Source organism: Drosophila grimshawi, unplaced genomic scaffold (genome assembly GCF_018153295.1).
Source record: "Drosophila grimshawi isolate 15287-2541.00 unplaced genomic scaffold, ASM1815329v1 contig_1369, whole genome shotgun sequence".
Lineage (NCBI taxonomy): Eukaryota > Metazoa > Arthropoda > Insecta > Diptera > Drosophilidae > Drosophila > Drosophila grimshawi.
Genome location: NW_025062891.1, coordinates 1,461,344 through 1,480,458, shown reverse-complemented (window position 1 = coordinate 1,480,458; position 19,115 = coordinate 1,461,344). Strand labels below are relative to the sequence as shown.

The following is a 19,115-nucleotide window of genomic DNA, read 5'->3' as shown; positions in this document are numbered from 1 at the left end:
AATGTTTGCTTTTGCTATAAGTGAAAATGACGAGTTAATTGTCTGAGAGAGTGCTTCATTTACTATATTCTTGTGTGATCCATTGTGTGAGTGTTTGTGTGTGAGTGTGGTGTGTGTGGTGTGGTGTGGTGTGTGTGGTGTGGTGTGTATATGTGGATGCTAAAAGCTTTTGCACTCTCTGAAAAGACTGAACTGAATTAAGCCGTTTGCGCCCGCACCAGCTAAAGTAGATTTTCAACAATGTTTAACTCTTGCGAGATACTAACTATTTACATAAAATTCAAATGAAAATTCTTAATGAATCATAAATACAATTTGGTAGAAGCGCAGCGAAACGTGACGCAGACAAACAGAACATTCAGATAGAGAGAGAGAGATAATGAGAGAGAGAGAGAGAGAGAGACAAATCGGTTGAACTTGTGCAACAGTCGTGCTTAGTGAGAGAGAGAGAGTGAGCAGCAAGCAAGAGCGTGAGCATCGTAAGCCGACGTAGTCACTAGCAAATACAAAATATATGTATGTATGTATGTATATATGCATGTGTGTAGAAAAGTACAAACTGACACGAAAACGTAAGTACATACGTATATCGCTTGCGAGATAGCAGTAACTTCTGTACAGGTGTATGTGAGTACGTGCACACAAATGTGTGTGTGTATATGCATATGTATATGTATATAGGTGAATAGGTGTGTTTTCGTTACGCGCTCTCACTCTCAATCTTACGCTCACTCTCTCCGTCTTTTACTGTTCTCTCAACCGCGATGCGTAGAAGTCTGTTTTCTTTCAGTGTCACCAAAATCAGATTAGCTTTAGTCGTCGTCTATGAAGTGGCTTTGTTGTAAATATTACGTTCGCTTTTGCACTCTCTCCTCTTGCATATGAGTACACTTTATCTACATACGTGTGTACCGCTTACTGCATACACGTATGTGTATAGGCGATGTGTGTATGTATTAAATTCGTTTTGGAGGTTTTAATGCGCAGCAACAGCAACTTGTTGAATTAAATATAAGTTTGCTCAATGGCAAAAGTAGCAGCAGACACACAGACAGACAACAGAGCAGCACTAACACACACAGTCTCTTCCACTCAATCTGCTATGCTGGGCTGCGGCGAAAGCAAGAAAAGCTTACACGACGTGTACACATTCACATACACACATACACATATACACTCACACACACACACACACACACATACACATCATCAGCCGTTTGTCATGTGCAATTGTGCGCTCGCACAGCGGAGTTAAGAAAAATTATTAAAGTGAAAATCAAAGAGAAACATAAAAAAAAATAACAGACACAGAAAACGATGGCAAACTAAATAAAAATCTTTTTCAATATTGACAATTGAATTTTCGTTTTTTTGGCAGAAAAAATGGCTTTAAAATGATTCATGAGTTTTCAAGTATTGCCAAGGCAGTAGTCAATTTCTTTTTAATTTTGATAATAAAGCTTTAGCAATCTGTATGAAATTTCTCACACTTATGTTAGATCCTGATTTCTTAAAAAAAAGTGAATTACAGGCTTGTTGTTAAGTAATGAAAAAAATAGTTCAAGCGTCTTCTGATCTACAGTTGATTGAACTTATCAATCGCATGTGTGTGTTAACATTTATTATGAAGATGTATGTGTAAATACATTAATATAATCAAAAAAAAACTTTATTGCAAATAAAAAAGAAACAAATTTCTTAACAGTGACTAAAATATTGAAACATAGATAAGGGAACAATTATTAAAAAAATCAACAAAAATATCTAACTGCTGGACACAGTGCAAAGTACAAAAAAGTGTTAGAAAAAGAATAAACAAACAAAAATAAATTGCACACAATGGAGACGACGACGCCGGATTTAAATCGTGGCGACGCTGCACGGAAAAGTGTTCGCCTCTATGCCGCACGCAAAGGACTCGCTCCAGCGCCACCAACGTCCATGCCCATGCCCATGCCGAAGCCTACGCCCAACAACAACAATAATACTGATAATAATAATAGTAAAAATAAGAACAACATTAGTGATACCGACAGCCAGCTACCCGAACAGCAACACCACAGCGGCAGCAATCGACCACAGGCTGCAAGGGAACTCGATCTCAGCGATGCTCAGAATATGGATTATGATGCACTTGTCGAGCTGCGTAGACCCGGAAATGTTACAGTGCCGCCGCCACGTGTTGCCGTCTCCGCAATCCCAGCACTCCATCTACAACAACATAGTCGCACGAAGTTTACGCCACGTGTCCAGATGTCTGCCGAAGATGATGTTGGTGTTGCCTTTGCCCTGGGTTCCATCGAGAAGCACATACTTAATGTGGAGGAGAGCTTTAAGCAACAGCAACAACTCAGTGAACAGCAACAAGAACAGTCTCAATCCTCCATGGATGTCATGCGTAAACAGAGCAAGCGCTATGGCGAAACGGAGAATCTACTACGTCCCGGGATTAGCGACATGTCCTCCGAGAATGATTTTCAATATTTGGGCGGAAGGCGTTCCCAATTGGACGATAGCAATGAGCAGATGCTCAACGAGTTTCAAAGAGGCAGCGATGGGCGCAATTCAATAGGGGCTTATTCAAAAAATTCAACAACTGCTGCTGGTGGATCCTCTGGGAGTGCCTTGAAGGCCAAACTGGCGCGGACTGCCTCCGATACGAAAAATACGGACACGGTGCTTGCAATGCGTGTGACGCTCAAGCAAAAGCAACAGCAGCAGCAAAAGGATGCCAAACCTCAAACGGGATGGCGTCCAACGACGACGTCGGCGTCTGCGGCAGGAGTAGCACCAACTCCAGCGGCTCGAAACACAACAAGCAAAGGTGCCAGTAGCAATAGCGTTGTGGATGGCGGATCCTCATCCAAACTAACGGCCACAACAATATCAGCAGCAAAGCGGCGCGAGGAGAATCTACGCCAATTTGAGGCGTTGCTCTCGCAAAAGTCATCCGCGTCGCATCGTCATGCGACGACTGCAACAAGCTCATCGGGCCCTCATCATGCTGGAGGCAGTGGCACAACAGCTGCATCCAAACGACGGTCGGAACGACCAATTGTGGCGCCCATACCGCCCTATAACTCTACCAGTCGCACGGAAACAACAGTACGTCCAACGGTCCAGCCAAAATCTTCGGCAGCAGGACATCATCGCTCCACTGCTCCTCCACCTCCAAACAATGTGGTTGTGCAAAGTACCAATGTCTATAGCAACAGTGTTGCACAGGTAAACCCAAAACCTAACGTCTAAGATAAGGTCAAATAAATGTATAAGTATTCCTGGTACTCGTACAAGGCTTAGCCTTATTTTTTGAGATATGTAATAAATTTTGGGGCGGAGATCAGGTCTATATTACTTGTGAATCTATTATTGACTTTGTAATCATTTGGCTTGTTTTTTTTTCCAGGGATCCCCAAATCTGCAGATGCGCAGCAGTGCTCCGATGCGATGGCGCGCCACTGAGGAGCATATCGGGAAATATAAGCTCATTAAGACCATCGGCAAGGGTAACTTTGCTAAAGTAAAGCTAGCAAAGCATCTGCCCACTGGCAAAGAAGTAGCAATAAAGATCATTGACAAGACCCAACTTAATGCTATGTCACTTCATAAACTCTTTAGAGAGGTAAAGTACTCATTATATAATAATAAATGTATGTGTATTAATTATTATTGTGTCCATTTATAGGTTAGGATAATGAAAAGCCTTAATCATCCCAACATAGTTAAACTATTTCAAGTAATCGAAACGGAAAAGACGTTGTATCTCATCATGGAATATGCCTCAGGTGGCGAGGTGTTTGACTATCTGGTACTACATGGGCGGATGAAGGAGAAGGAGGCTCGGGTCAAATTTCGTCAAATTGTATCGGCTGTGCAATATTGTCATCAGAAAAGGATCATACATAGGTAACACACTTAATCTACCCCTTACTCCCGTTCTTATACTCTTGAACTAAGGGATTTTCTTTTTCTTTCTTTTTGAGTCGATTATTTACAGTCTAGTTAGTCTAGTGTAGTTATTTCTAAATTGAAAATCAACACCAAAAAAAGAAAAAAACTAAAAAACAGATCTATCACTCGCAATATGGAGTTGTTGGCAATGATCTTAATAAAATATAATAAATGATATATGTATATACCCAGTATACAATATATATTTATAAACACATACAAAATACACAATATAAGTAATAGATGTCGGTAATTGTTGATCAGTTGCTAGACAGGTGCCATCTCCTAGTTGAGCTCCATGTAGTTGTAGGGTATTCTATATTGTATCTCATATAAAATATTAACTTTAATCGTTTTTCCTATTTGTAATTAGGGACTTAAAAGCTGAAAACTTATTACTGGATAGCGAGTTGAATATTAAAATAGCTGATTTTGGATTTTCGAACGAGTTTACGCCCGGCTCAAAGCTAGATACGTTCTGTGGCAGCCCGCCCTATGCAGCACCAGAGCTCTTCCAGGGGAAAAGATATGATGGACCGGAAGTTGATGTTTGGTCGCTGGGTGTTATATTATATACATTGGTGAGCGGTTCCCTGCCTTTCGATGGTTCCACTTTAAGAGAGCTGCGTGAACGCGTACTCAGAGGCAAATATAGGTATAAAGTGTGACATATATATATATATATATTTCTGATAACCAAATAATACAATATATGCAATTGATTCTCAACAGAATTCCATTCTATATGTCAACTGACTGCGAAAATTTGTTGCGCAAGTTTCTAGTACTGAATCCAGCAAAGCGTGCTAGTCTCGAAACAATTATGGGCGATAAGTGGATGAATATGGGGTTTGAGGATGATGAACTCAAACCGTATGTTGAGCCAAAACAAGATTTAGCCGATCCCAAGCGGATAGGTAAGACGGGTACTGTATACAAAATTCATTACTAATATTATTAACGAATTGTGTGTCAAAGTTTTGCCTGTTAATGTTTCTTTTTTAATTTGTTATCCTAATTCAATGTCGTCGTATTTGTTGTGTGATACTTATGTAAATCAATACCGATTTCCAGTTTATATTTTATTTGTAAACATGCTGTATGTAGTAGTGTATTGATAAATTAGAAAAGTTATATTAATTAATAGCTATTCATACATAAATACGTACATATATAATTATTTAAACAAAAAAAAAATCATCAAATTCTCATATAGCATTAATGGCGGGGTCACAATATCGGGGTATTAAAGACTCAGCAACGATCCGACGCAGTGCTATTGACTTGATGTTAATGATGGTCTTTTTAATCGGCGAATGGAAAATGCCACACCAAAATGTATGCGAGTAACGTGTATTTTTGGAATTTATTGGCCAAACAGCAATAAAATCTTTGATATTTTCTTTCTTTTTTCCTTTATGTTTCCAATTTACTCTATATGCTTCGAATATTGTCACAATTAACAGATCTACCGGGACAAGAATACGAAATAACTAAATGCAAATCAAATAAGTCCATATATGTTTTCTCTATTTAAGAAATATTCTTCGTTTCTGTGAATATTAATGTCAACCAACAATAAGCAAAGTTTAGGCACAAGAATAAATAGCACCACAAACAAAAATCTATTTTTGCCAGAGGGTTATTTTTGAAGTGAAAATTATCGAAAGCTCATTCCAAAATAGGTTTTTGTAAATCGAAATGAACTGTACAAAGGTAAATATTTAGCAGATTGTCCTTTGTTGGCAATAACAGAAGCACATCAAATAGATATGCATAGATTTAGTCATCGAGTTTACTTTTAAGGGCATCCAGATTCTATGAGTCTTCAGCTGCAGCCCTAAAGATCTTCGTTTTTCATTGATTTAGCTGCAGTTACTTGGTGTGGCTTTATAAACGTCCAAGGATTCTTGTTGGGCGATGAGATCGGGCGGATGTTGATAGCATTTCATCACTACAACCGAATAATCCTCAAACCATTTTGATTATATGAAGACTCGCAATAAAGTAATTTCAATATCTGCGTTACGCAACCAAAAAAAAAAACAAAGTAAATATTTTTATCCATGACTATGTCCATCCAATGTATCTGAGTCATCCCAAAATAAATTACAAGTCAATTGTGGACAAGTTTTGTTGTTGTTCATGCATTCAGTATAAGGGTCTTTTTAATATACAAAACTTGGAGGCAAGTCTCAGTTCTCAACAAAGAAGACATTTTGTAAGCTGAATTGTAATAGTGCTATATTTTGTTGGTTTCCGGTTTTGCGTACTTACATTCGATACGCTAATAATTATTATGTACTTATATGTATGCAAGTAATATATTTTGTTTATTTGAATATTTGAATAAAATGCATGATGTTGTACTACTCTTTTTTTAAATAAGAAAATGCTAAAACTATACAATTAGAAGGCTATAGAGCACACAATTCTGGCAGAACATAAAAAATGAAATAAACCAAAAAAAAAAGAAAAAAAAATGCTTGCCAAATATAATGTAAATGTAATGAATTTTTATGTAATTTACACTAATCAAACTAAATTATTATGATTTCAAGAATAATTAAAAGTATTTATGCAATTATTGTCTGTCATTCTTATTTTTTGACAATGCATAGAAGCTCTAGTCGCAATGGGCTACAATCTAAAAGAAATCAAAGAGTCGCTGGCTCAACACCGTTATGACGATGTGTTTGCCACATATTTATTGCTTGGCCGCAAGAGCACCGATGTAAGTGAATGTGAATCTTAATTTTCCCAGTCGATTCGATTTATATGTTAATGGTTTTGTATTATATTTTAATGGGTTCTTTATCCACTAATGTCCAGCCTGAAAGTGACGGGTCGCGTTCAGGATCCTCGCTCTCACTGCGGAACATCTCGGGCAATACAGATAGTGCCAATGCTCCTGGAAATGCGGCCGTTCAAAGTCCCACGCATCGTGGCGTACACAGAAGTATATCGGCATCGAGTACCAAACCTAGTCGTCGTGCGTCGTCCGGTGCGGAAACGTTACGTAAGTCCCATAACGGGGACTGCAATGCTGGGGACAATCGTATTTTACTAACCTGTCTGTATATATTTTACAGGTGTTGCACCAGCAACAGCAACTACTGCCGTGACGGCTGCAGCGGGTGGCGTGGGATCGGTTAACCCGAGCAATAATTATAATGCTGTTGGAGCAGCAGCTGACCGGGCATCAGTGTAAGTACCGGACAAAAACTGAATACAAAAAATTAAACCAAATGCGCACATGTCAATACCAGTTTTATTAGGATTCCTAATTAGTCCAGCTGTAAAGAGCTGAAATTTGTCCGTCTGTACATTTGTCCGTTTGTTTTTATATCAGCAAAACTTCAATCCTAATGAAAATTGGTAAATTTGTCAAGTGGATGCTCATAAAAATCCTTAATTTTGTTGTCAAGGAACCATTTTTTGGCAGATTAGCTTGGTTACCTTTATCCCTATTAGTTTAAAGACTCAATTTTTTGGAATATGGTAGCATACCCCTCACTATTATATAAGTCTACAAAAGCCCATGAGTTACCATACGCATTACTAAATTTTGTGACATTGCCCGAGGTCTGCCGCTCATTTTAGGCAACTGCAGAAAACATTTATTTATTTATTATTTAATTTTCTTTGCAGTGGTAGCAATTTTAAGCGTCAAAATACCATCGACTCGGCAACAATTAAGGAAAATACGGCGAGACTGGCCGCACAGAATCAGAGACCAGCGTCTGCCACACAGAAGATGCTAACCACAACAGATACATGTAATCCATAGCGTTCGATGAACAAAGTAGACACATTTTAACTATTTGGTCGATCTTGCAGCGTTGAACAGCCCAGCGAAGCCGCGCACAACTGCTAAATATGATCCCACTAATGGCAATCGGACAGTGAGCGGAACTAGCGGCATTATACCACGCAGATCGACTACACTGTACGAAAAGACTTCATCGACGGAGAAAACCAATGTTATTCCTGCTGAGACAAAGTACGTGAGCATTGTAATCCATAATGATGAGCAGTGTTTGATTATGCTTTCCTATTAATTGTTATGCATTTAGTTATTGTTGGTTATCACGCGTATGATTTCGCATTTGAAAGTTTTACAGGTCCACTTTAAAATACTCGCAGTACTTTTCCAAACTCAAAAAATTATGATTATATATATGTTGGTTTATCTACCAAGATACTTCTCTCTCTCTCTCTCTCTCTTTAGTAATTACTACATTTCTTCTCGGTTTGCACATATTTTATGGTTAGAAAATTGCTAGTATAGTGATAAAAAAAAGAACATCGTGAAGAGTTTAGTAACTATATCCTTTTATATATATATATATAGTTTAGAGCACAGTTGAGTTCCTATTATTTATTAGTTGCAAAAAACCAAAATTATTACCCATATATATATATTTTTTTAAATATTTTTCGAGCCTGCTGAGTTGGGCTTAGTTTTTTTGTTCTCTCAAAAATATGTATGTTTGGTTAAAAAAAAAGCTCAACATTTCAAACTCTCAAATGACAAGATATACAACATATCTACCCAACTACTACCTATTTACAATTCTACACCTTTTTGAAAAAAAAAAAAACAAAAAAAAAAAAACAATGTACATAAATATTTAAGAAATGTTTCATGCATATTTAATTGCATATTTATGCACTTAGCTTAAAGTTTCTCTGAAATATAACTACTTGAGTGTCTTCTTTTACTCCAATTCTAGTCATGAGAGATCTTTTGATTTTTCCATGGTAAAGGAGTGAAAATAAGAATAAGAAACTTGTTTTCTATCGTATTGTGTCCACTGATTAGAGAATATCGTGTAGATATATAGATTTTTGTTACTTAATTGTTGTATATATATATATATATATAGTATTAAATTATTACTACTTTAGAAAGATTGTGTTTGTTTTTGTATTTTTAATTTGTTGATATAACTCTCTTAACAAATTCGATCAATTGAATAATGTAAATTTCTTATCTTTTCATGTTTTATATACAATATTGAACATTAACTGTTTATCAACCAAAACCAAATGCCTAATTTTGATAACAACACTACTACACACATCCAAACTTTGTGTGGCGTATTAAAAAAATAACACCACCAAAACCCACTTGCGAAAAATATCTACAACAAAAAAATATACTACGTCTTATTCGGTGTTCGTTCAATTCTGTTACTCTATTATTACTTCAATTTACAAAAACTTGAATCCCGTACAAAATATAAATCAAATAAATCTAATGGTGGTGTTAAATTTGGATTCGAACCCGATCCGAAACGAACAAACTTTGGTGAGTGAAATCGCAAACTATATATTAAGATATTTGTAATTGTGTCTTATTTCCAAAAAGGGACGTGGCGATTTATACGCAATTCTACAAATCAAAAAATTGTAGAACTGAAGAAAATTAAATAGAATTTATTTGGCCATATTTGCCGCGTCCCTTTTAAAAATAACAAATAAGTATAAATTCCTTTATAATTGCTATATACACATAAAATGGCATGCGCGGTATTATCAAGACAAATAATTCTGGTATATTTGTATTTTTTTGTATGTATTTGTTTCGTTTTGTCATTTTTTAACGCTGAAATAATATTACTAAAATAAGTTGAATAATTTATTGTTTGGTTTTAGATGTGATCAAAAGATATACAGGTACAAACATCACGTACTTGTACTGTACTCTCTATTTTGCATGTCAGCCTCTAATTATTTATTGCAAATTCGCAATCCATGATTTGAAAACTGAAGTTGTGTTTTTGATACATTGATAGAAAAATACTCATAATCAGTAAAAGTTGATTGATGTTGTAACTTTGTGCAAGAGTCACTCGTCCATATATATTTCCCATCTTTCGGCATTCTATCTGTATAATCCTCTCGCATCTATACTTAATTTCTAAAAACGTAATTTTTAACAATGATCGCTTAGATCGTTTAGTTCGAGAATTAACCAAATCCAAATCGTGTAAGTTTTAATAACTAATTATTATCAAAGTGTTCGTTATATTTATTTCAATCTGCTTTTTGTTCAGGATTCGTTTTACGGTTCTTAAATAACCTGTTTATATATAATATAAAAAAAAAATACAGCAGTCTGGCCTTCTATCAGAGAGAAATCACCAACTTTCCAGAGCTTATCAATATGCATGGCCTGTTTATATATACTTATCAGAGTATCCATCCAGCTTCGCCACAGAATTAGTCACGAATTCGACTTTAGTTAACAATCTGAAAGCTTCTTGCTTTATATACAGGCTCCCCCAACACCCCAATTTCGCATTTAAATTATTTATTTCTTATAAACCTATAAATGATCATCTTTAAAAATCATTTTAGTCCACTTAATTATGTTTATGTTGTAAGACTTTGTATCTTTAAGTGCTCGTTTTATTCGAAATACTTATCATTATTTTTTTACATTCTTTTTCTTTACATTTTGTTTGTGTCGACCTCTCTCCACAACATGAAAAACTATATATATATATATCTGCCATAATCGTTTGATTACCGTTACCGTTATCGTTACTCAACTGCCACCAACACAACCACAAACAACAAACAACAACAAACACACATCACATTTAACCAAACAAATAATCTGCTTGATTCGCGCTGTCCCGTGCCCCACCGCCTCCGATCCCAACACTGCGCCAATAAATGTATGTTCAATATATATATTTTCAATCCAATCAATCTATCAATCAATCAACAAAACGACGTTAACTCTGATACAAAAAAAAACTACAACGAAAAATCGGAATTTTTTGTGTTTGCGATTGGATTGAAATCGAATTTGATGAATGAATGTAAAACAAAAATAAACACAAAACCTCCAATTTAAAATTCGCACACACATTTTGCATTAAACATCGAAACTGATAAATCTATATACTGATATATATATTTATATATATACATACTGATATACTGATATATATATATGTATATATATAATACATTCGTTCTCTGAAATAATATGCAATTCATTTGGACTTAAATATGTTTTACTTGGATGACGAACTCTGACTATGACTTCGATATGCATTCATACGTGTGTACATATATATATATATTGTACGTGTACATATATACTATATATACAATATATATATAGTCTGTTCGATCGACTTAGAATGGCATCGGCTGTTAAATCAAGCAGACACTTTCCAAGGAATGTTCCATCACGTTCAACCTTTCACTCTGGTGAGTTTTTCTGTTTGAATTATTTTTATTAGTTTTAATCAAATAACTTAATTTTACTCATAACTTTTTCTAACCAACAAAATCAATATATATATATATATACATATATATAGGAGATATATATATGTTATATATATGTATGTGGTAAGTTAATTTTCATTACCTATAATATTCATATAAAATGTGCACAGGTCTCATACCTAGAGCGAAATTAATGCTCTCAGAAAAGCGCTCGATGTACGAATTAATAATAGTACATATATGCTATATGCATACACATATCTATATATATTTATATATATATAATACAATTCTCTAGACTAAAATTAATAATCAGCAAGTAATAATGAGAATTTGTTAAGTTTTTTTTTTTATTTTTATCGCCTGGTGATTTCGGAATTTCAAAAAGGAATGAAGTGCTTCTGGTTCATCTTGCACGTACTTTCAAAAATTCTGATACTTGTATAAAGCTAAGAAGAAGGAAATTTATTTTGGAAATGAATTTGAATTGAGTAAAGTGTTTCTTTTTCTTCCTTTATTATGTATAACTAATATTTTGTTGAGTTTGTTCGTCATTTTATGCACTGTCCTTCCTGCCCCTTTATCGCGTCTAATTTTAGTAAAGTTATATATGTATATATATATGTTTATATATATATATATATATAATTTATAATTTTAAATGTTTGAAGAATGCACGATTGTCCACAAAAGGAAAGATGCGCGTTGTTATCATATCTTATCTTATCAATGTATATATATATGTATATTTTTATAATGTTGCACGTATGAGCTTTGTGCTTTTTTTTAAAGACGTTCATCAGGAACTCGTGTTTTAAATACTGAAAACTAACATACACCTAGGCTAATAGGATAATAATAATAATAAGATTGTACAACATTTTTGTATATTTTACAATAGGTATATTAGTTGCTTAAATCTATTTATACTTTTACATTTACGTTTAAAAATATGTGTTTAATTTATTTATTTGTAATAACAAAACTGAAACGATCTTGAAGCATTGTGTGTTGACCAAAATTCTATCCAATTATCCAATATAGCTGCGATATACTCAGAGTTATTGATATATTGTATTAAATGAACCTATCCAGGTCAAGTAACTTATATACATTATAAATATAAATACATGCATGCATACATAGACTTAGATCTTAGAGGAATATATAAAAAAAAAGTATATATATATATATAGGATATACATATATGAGTGTCCAAACTTATCAATGGCTTGTCGTATAGATTAAGTTAATATAATGATAATAATTCCCAAAATGAATATTTGGATATAATTCTGGTTAAACTACTTTTTTTTTTAAATTTATATCTTAGGTTATTTGAAAAGGAGACATACAATTTATTTGTATAATATCTATTAATTTATGGATTTTATTGTAATTTTCATTTAAGTTGAAACGATTGACTGTAAACGAATGAAACAAAACTTGTTTAGTTAGCTAGATGATAAGATACATCTTAGAGTAGTTATATGTATGAATTGTGTCTATATTTCTATATAACAATAAATAATTGTCCACTCTTGTAGGTCAAACCAGGGCACGAAACAACACCGCACTGGAATATTCGGGTACAAGTGGCGCCTCCGGTGATTCACCGCACCCAGGTCGCATGAGCTTTTTTTCAAAACTTTCCTCACGCTTCAGCAAACGGTAAGTTTTGAAAGATGGCAACCAACAACAAAACAACCAATTTTTATACATTTCGTTTATAATTTTTCTTCTGGTTATGAATATTACAAGAAAAGCAAATGCAGTTCAAATTCTGTTTTTTTTCTTTCATTTTTTGGAAATTTAATTTATTTTTGTTCTTCATTTGTTTTTTGTTTTTTTTTTCTATCATTGTTTTCATTTTGTTTTTGATTTTTGTTTCAATTTTCTGTTTCATATATTTCATTCTTGCATATTTACACACACGCACATTACACACACTATCTGCATCCGTATGTGTCTATGTCCTGTACCAAAATCCGTTCTAAAGCGCGAATACATGCAGAATGGGCCACTGCCTCACACTCATCGGAATCAAGTTGATAAACGTCGAAAGTGTGCATTGCATTTTTAAATACTATTAACTACTGATTTTTCGATTGTCAAGTAAATTATTGTTTTTATTTTGAATACAATTATTTCATCAAGAATTTTTGATTGACTTTTGATCGCAACGCACAAATATCAAAATATGTTTACACATAATATTCTAACGATTAATTAACGGGAAGATCTATAAATTTGAGTAGCTAGCTCACCATAAGAGATGGGAATATTTTCTTTTTTCCATAACTGTCTACCCTAAAATCTGATTATTTTTTTTTGCAATATATTAACAGTCTTTCAGTATAATAATTAGTTAGAAAACTCATACAGAAACTAAATTGCTTTTGACTTATTGTCACCCACTAATAATTACAAAGATATGTACGAAAATCTAAGAAGAAATGTTCTTGAGAAACCTAGAGAGAGTTGTTAGATAAAATAATGATCTGTAACGGTTTGGTTTCGAATTTCCTACTGCACGGCACGCTTTTCACCATTTTAATATCACAAGTCTTATTAATATTATTGCCAAGTTGCGTTAACTGCCAATCGGCAAGTTTTATTTCATTTAAGAAAAGCAGTTTTAAGGTTTGTAGATTTTGCATGCTTTAAAAAAAAATTTCAGTAAATATTGCCTTTCTTGGCAATTGTTGCAAACAAGACAAATTACGAAAATACATTTTTAAGTATTATGTTCCAAGAGCCACGAAAAGATATTTCATCCATATTTGGTCGCATGAAAGATGTTCTTTTTTTTTTGTTTGCGATATGAACAATCATACATATATAATAATTTTAATGCATTTATTAAAATATTTGTTAATTGTTAATTTTCACTAATTTAATTACGTACACTTTGTTATATTTCTTTGTAACTTTTTTTTATTTTAATTCATTTAACTAACCGTATTAAAAAAAATATGTAAATATCATAAGCAAATATTACTTACATATTCAGATATGTACGCAGTGCAAATTGGTTTGAAAAATCGATTTCGAATATTTTTAACAAACATACTTAAATAAGTATAATAATTATATAAAATACGGCAAACAAATTTGTTTGATGAGAGTCTGTTTATATTTATTTACTACACTAGACTGTTTGATTTCAACGACTTTATTAAAAGATTCGGATACAAAACAAATACAAAACTACGCATACATATACATATATAGTTTACATATTTGCAATTATGTATACATACATATACACACACATATATCTGGCGGAACTGGCTTGGATCTTATTGGCAAATTGATTAATTTGTCAGGATCTGTCAATTCCTTGTTTTAATCAAACGTTCTCTCGCGCTCTCCGTCACTCTTATGGTTTTTTTTTTTATAAAAAAAATTTGTATTGTAAATAAACAGGATATTATTCTGTATCCTTATGTGCCCAACCACCCACTTTCTATCCTATTCTTTTCATTTCTATCTTTTCTTTAACAATCTTCGTATGCATAACTATTAATGCATATACATTTCTTACCACCCACTAATAGGAATCCTTTTTTATTGTCTTGTTTCTCTCTCTCTCTCTCTCTCTCTCTTTTACTTCATTTCCTTAAAAAAAAAACATGACATTTGAAAATGTACGTAATTAGTATTAAAAAGAGAATTGTTCTTAATAAAAAAAAATTGAATATTAAATATTGCGTTTACTTTTCTTTTCCGATATCAATATGAAGAAAAAACATGATTTTTTGTATAGTTTTTTTTTACAACATTTTACTGTTTTTTTTTTTTGTGTACTTATTTGTTTACTTTCGTTTCATTTTCTCGTATTTGTTTGTTTTTACCCATTATTAATATTTTTTCCAGCCGTGAATAATTTGTTTAAAATTTTTTCTTTAATTTTAGGCCAAACCAGTAATTAACAAAACAAGCATTAACTACTTCTTGTTAATAGTTCTAAAAACTGAAACAAACGATTCCCCCATAAAAGTAAAATGCGCGTGGCGGAGAGAAAGAGAGAGAGAGAGAGAGATACAGTTATGATACAAACAAATCAAACAATCAGATCGATCCGATAAACAGATCAGATCAGATCCAATCGGAGAAAGCGTGTTTCAGTTCGTTTTGATTCCTTCCGATTCGTAACCCCCTCCAAAAGAACACAGATCGACAACGTTAAGTTCCGTTACGTTTAAAAACAGAAATTCACAAAGCGTCTATGTTTTACGATACAATTATTAACTAATTATACTTACAAATTTATATAAATTTAATAATACACATATGCTATATCTATATATATATATATTTAAAAAGTAAAAAAGAAAAAAAAAACACAAACGGAAACCAACCAATCAACCAACAATAAACTCATTGTTTTCTTTGTTTGTAAACTAATTTGAAATGGGAAAACAGTTAAAAGATCAACCAATCAACAATGAATGAAAAAGAACAACTAAATTCTATTGCTATCTATCACTGTCACAGTTTTTTCCTCTTTTTTTTCTGTTTTGTTTTGTTCTACTACTGCTACTGGTAATGCTACCTAAAATATTAATATTTACTGCGAAAAACTATTTTAGTTGTATTTATCATAATAAATATAAAATATATAAATATATACATATATATTATGTATATATATATATATATGTATACATAAAAAATTAAAAAAAAAGCAGAATAAAATAAACACCAAAAGCAGTCGAGAGTTGAAAAAAAATGATGAATTTAAATCTATTTACCAATATTTGTATGTATATGTATATGTATGAATGATGTATTTGTATTTGAACTGTTTCCAAGAATCATACTGCAATCACAATAAATAATAATAAAGAAATACTGATAAACAAATTAAAAGAAAAAAGAACACTGATTATGAAATTGAAGTCTAAGCGCAGCAAACAAAGCGTATTTAGAATTTTAAGTAACAATTGATTAGTATATTTAATCAAGGATTAAATATGTATTATGAAGAACATGTGCATGTATGTGACCATTTTATTTGTACAGATGATTATATCTATAAATCGTTATATCGGTGGCACCTTCAGTGATCCGATTATGTAGTTATGTAGATATTAAGTTTCAAAGAAATAACAAATAATTAAATGAATTGATGATTAAATTACATGATTAGAAAATAAAATAATATCTGGAAAATTTGTTAAACAAAGCAAATGTTAAACATAAAAATTCATTTTAATTTCATTCCTATCGTCTTAGACAAAAATTAGTTAATTTAATTATTTAAGGGGAATAGTTTAGCTTATGAACAGACTGTCGAAACGAAAAATAAAGCAATCAACAATTTTGAATTCAAATAAAATCTAGAATTTAGGGCAGTAAAACGAATTCCGTCTCAAATCGTGTTCCCAAATTGCAGTATTCATCTAGAGGCAAAACCATTACAAAAATAGGAGTTGCTTTTGAACATCGGTTTAACATGGACATAGATATGGCTGTGGGGAATTTGAGCTCACGTTCCATATTTTTAGTGTAGAATTCGACCATTGCCTCTCACATTTTGTTTTCACAAGTTTTAAAATAATTTATTGCAAAGGGGTTATAGCTATTTTTACTTATTGCTATCTAGAATGAGAATGGAGTCAGTCAGTCGTTTAGTGAGTCTGCTTATTGGTTAATCGGGAAAAACTATGTTATATATATTTTAGTAATAGTAAAAATGTAATATTCGCTTTAAATTTTTGTAAAATACGTACGGTTCACAGGTTTTAAAATACTTAAGTTCTAGGACTACTGCTGTTTGATTGTTCTTATAATCATCTATACGCACATATTTTTAGGACATCTGCTACGGAGGCAGAGGCAGCTAAGCCAAGAGTCTTACGTTTCACATGGTCTATGAAGACAACATCGCCGCTGATGCCCGATCAAATAATGCAAAAAATAAGAGAAGTGCTCGACCAAAATAATTGCGATTATGAACAGCGCGAGCGGTAAGTAATCAAAACGGGAAATATATTATATATTTCTACATGCATACATATACTTAATGTTATTTTATTTGTACATAGATTTGTTCTTTGGTGTGTTCATGGGGATCCCAACACAGATTCATTGGTACAGTGGGAAATCGAGGTGTGCAAATTACCACGACTCTCTTTGAATGGCGTGCGCTTTAAGCGCATTTCTGGTATGTCTAAATATTAATTTACTATTTCAGTAAATAAATTTATTGTACTTACAGGTACTAGCATTGGCTTCAAAAACATTGCGTCTCGCATTGCTTTTGATCTTCGTCTGTGACTTAACCAAACGACGAATGAGTGCTGCACCACCACAAACACCACCACCACCGACAGCGAGACGAAAACCACCTTCACCACTGCCAAAGACCATGAAATTACCATTGGCAGTAAAAAGCTGTCTGAATTATCCTTGCTGCGTCGATCTTTAACCAGTCATCAACGATCGAATCGTGTAGAGAAAGTGCGTATACGTAATAAGGGACAGCAGACGACCAAGAAGATCGGCAACGTTTTGTGCTCAGCTTTTCAAAATTACTTGCCCTTCAGCAGATCGTCGGATGAATTCCAAATAAAAGAACCTCCTCCAATCAAACGTACATTGAAGGAGAACGTCGATGAGTATATAAAAGCTAGCATTAACACAGCATCAACAGAATCTCAAGATGAAGAACCTATTATAGCTAGCGATGGTGGTGGTGAAAACGATGAAATAACTGATGGTGACCTGAAATCCAGGAGCAGCCGAAATCGTTTGAAAAGGAACATCAAGTATACCGGCAGCTTAATTGTGCGCAAATTTACATCCTTCAAAAGGGGCGAACCCAATAAAATGGAGGGCAAGAATGTTATAAATAATGACAAACCAACAACAAACACCAAACCGAAAGTAGCAATGTTACGCACCACAACTCTCTAAAAAGAATACATACATACATACATAAAATGCATTCATATATTATAATAAACTAGAAGGATCGTGGCATTTGCGAGGAGTCATAGAGTTGTATTTGGCTCCAATCATAGAATGTGACTCTTTAGCATAGAATCTCAAAAGTAACAATTAATTGTCTTACATTTATCCATTGATCTAACGCGTATTGAATATTGTCGTATAATAACATCAACAAGAGCAACCGAGCAGGCAAATTAACCAACTTAAGTACATAACCACCAAAACATGCATAAATAGTATATGGATCTAAAGACATTTAAAAAAAAATGCCAACACACACACTTTAAATGAATATCGTTAATACCTAGACAGACAGCGTAGGTGAGAGCCACACCGTTTTAATTCAATAAACATAAAATATTATGAAATCAACGCTATAATCCGCATTTTTGTACCCTATAAAAAAGAAAGAAACCATTACATACAATATAAGAGGCGTATTTAAATATCTAAAAAAAAAAAACAAAAATATATTGTTAATAAGTTTATGGATGTATATGTTTTTGCCTTTGTTCGTTTCGTTTGCGTCGAAAAATAATACAGCAATAATGAAATATATAGATCTACAATTGTTATTCATCAAAAGTAAAAACTCAAGTTTTAAACGACAATTTAAACTCGTGGGAATAAGTTAGATCTTACGTCTGCTTTTAAATCTATATCATTTATGAATAGATATTGTAGCTCATGCGTTTTGTTTTTCATTTAATGAGTTGTATTTTTCATGTAATACACCCACTTCAAGAAAAGAAGCTGCAAGCACCACAATAAATAATGTGTATATTGTATCTATATAATTATATTTATATAACCGTTTCTGAACGCTAGTTTCTTGTACATTTCCACATCTTCGTTTCTACCGGAAATCATTGAATAAATAATGCTGATACTTGAATAGTTTTATTGCACTCAGGATAGGTAATGCTACAGCCAGGAAATTATCCCTTATA

The 19,115-nt window shown here is 33.1% G+C and overlaps 1 protein-coding gene across 3 annotated transcripts; it reads left to right on the top strand.

Annotated features, from left to right (window-relative positions):
* The first annotated feature begins 1,705 nt into the window (after positions 1–1,705).
* On the top strand, positions 1,706–19,060 carry LOC6560886 (serine/threonine-protein kinase MARK2). 3 transcript variants are annotated; one of them, XM_043216464.1, is made up of 15 exons: positions 1,706–3,225; positions 3,407–3,622; positions 3,686–3,906; positions 4,325–4,606; positions 4,684–4,877; positions 6,573–6,685; positions 6,784–6,970; positions 7,044–7,158; positions 7,603–7,730; positions 7,792–7,954; positions 11,096–11,184; positions 12,753–12,876; positions 17,028–17,180; positions 17,259–17,377; positions 17,432–19,060. In XM_043216464.1, exons 1-15 carry the CDS (start codon positions 1,840–1,842, stop codon positions 17,488–17,490), a joined length of 3,549 nt encoding a protein of 1,182 aa, XP_043072399.1. In that variant the 5' UTR covers positions 1,706–1,839; the 3' UTR covers positions 17,491–19,060. The 3 variants fall into 3 exon arrangements, with proteins under 3 accessions (XP_043072399.1, XP_043072400.1, XP_032590328.1); XM_043216465.1 differs by lacking the exons at positions 17,028–17,180; positions 17,259–17,377; positions 17,432–19,060 and adding an exon at positions 15,124–15,510; XM_032734437.1 differs by lacking the exons at positions 6,573–6,685; positions 6,784–6,970; positions 7,044–7,158; ... (5 more) ...; positions 17,259–17,377; positions 17,432–19,060 and adding exons at positions 5,168–5,289; positions 5,418–5,459.
* The last annotated feature ends 55 nt before the right edge of the window (positions 19,061–19,115 follow it).

Bases quoted from the DNA above. Each gene is read 5' to 3' on its own strand.
- LOC6560886 (XM_043216464.1), top strand. From the start codon at position 1,840: ATGGAGACGACGACGCCGGATTTAAATCGTGGCGACGCTGCACGGAAA. The intron at 6,971-7,043 runs GTAAGTCCCATA...TATATTTTACAG, and splicing joins GTCCGGTGCGGAAACGTTAC to GTGTTGCACCAGCAACAGCA. The intron at 12,877-17,027 runs GTAAGTTTTGAA...ACATATTTTTAG, and splicing joins TCCTCACGCTTCAGCAAACG to GACATCTGCTACGGAGGCAG.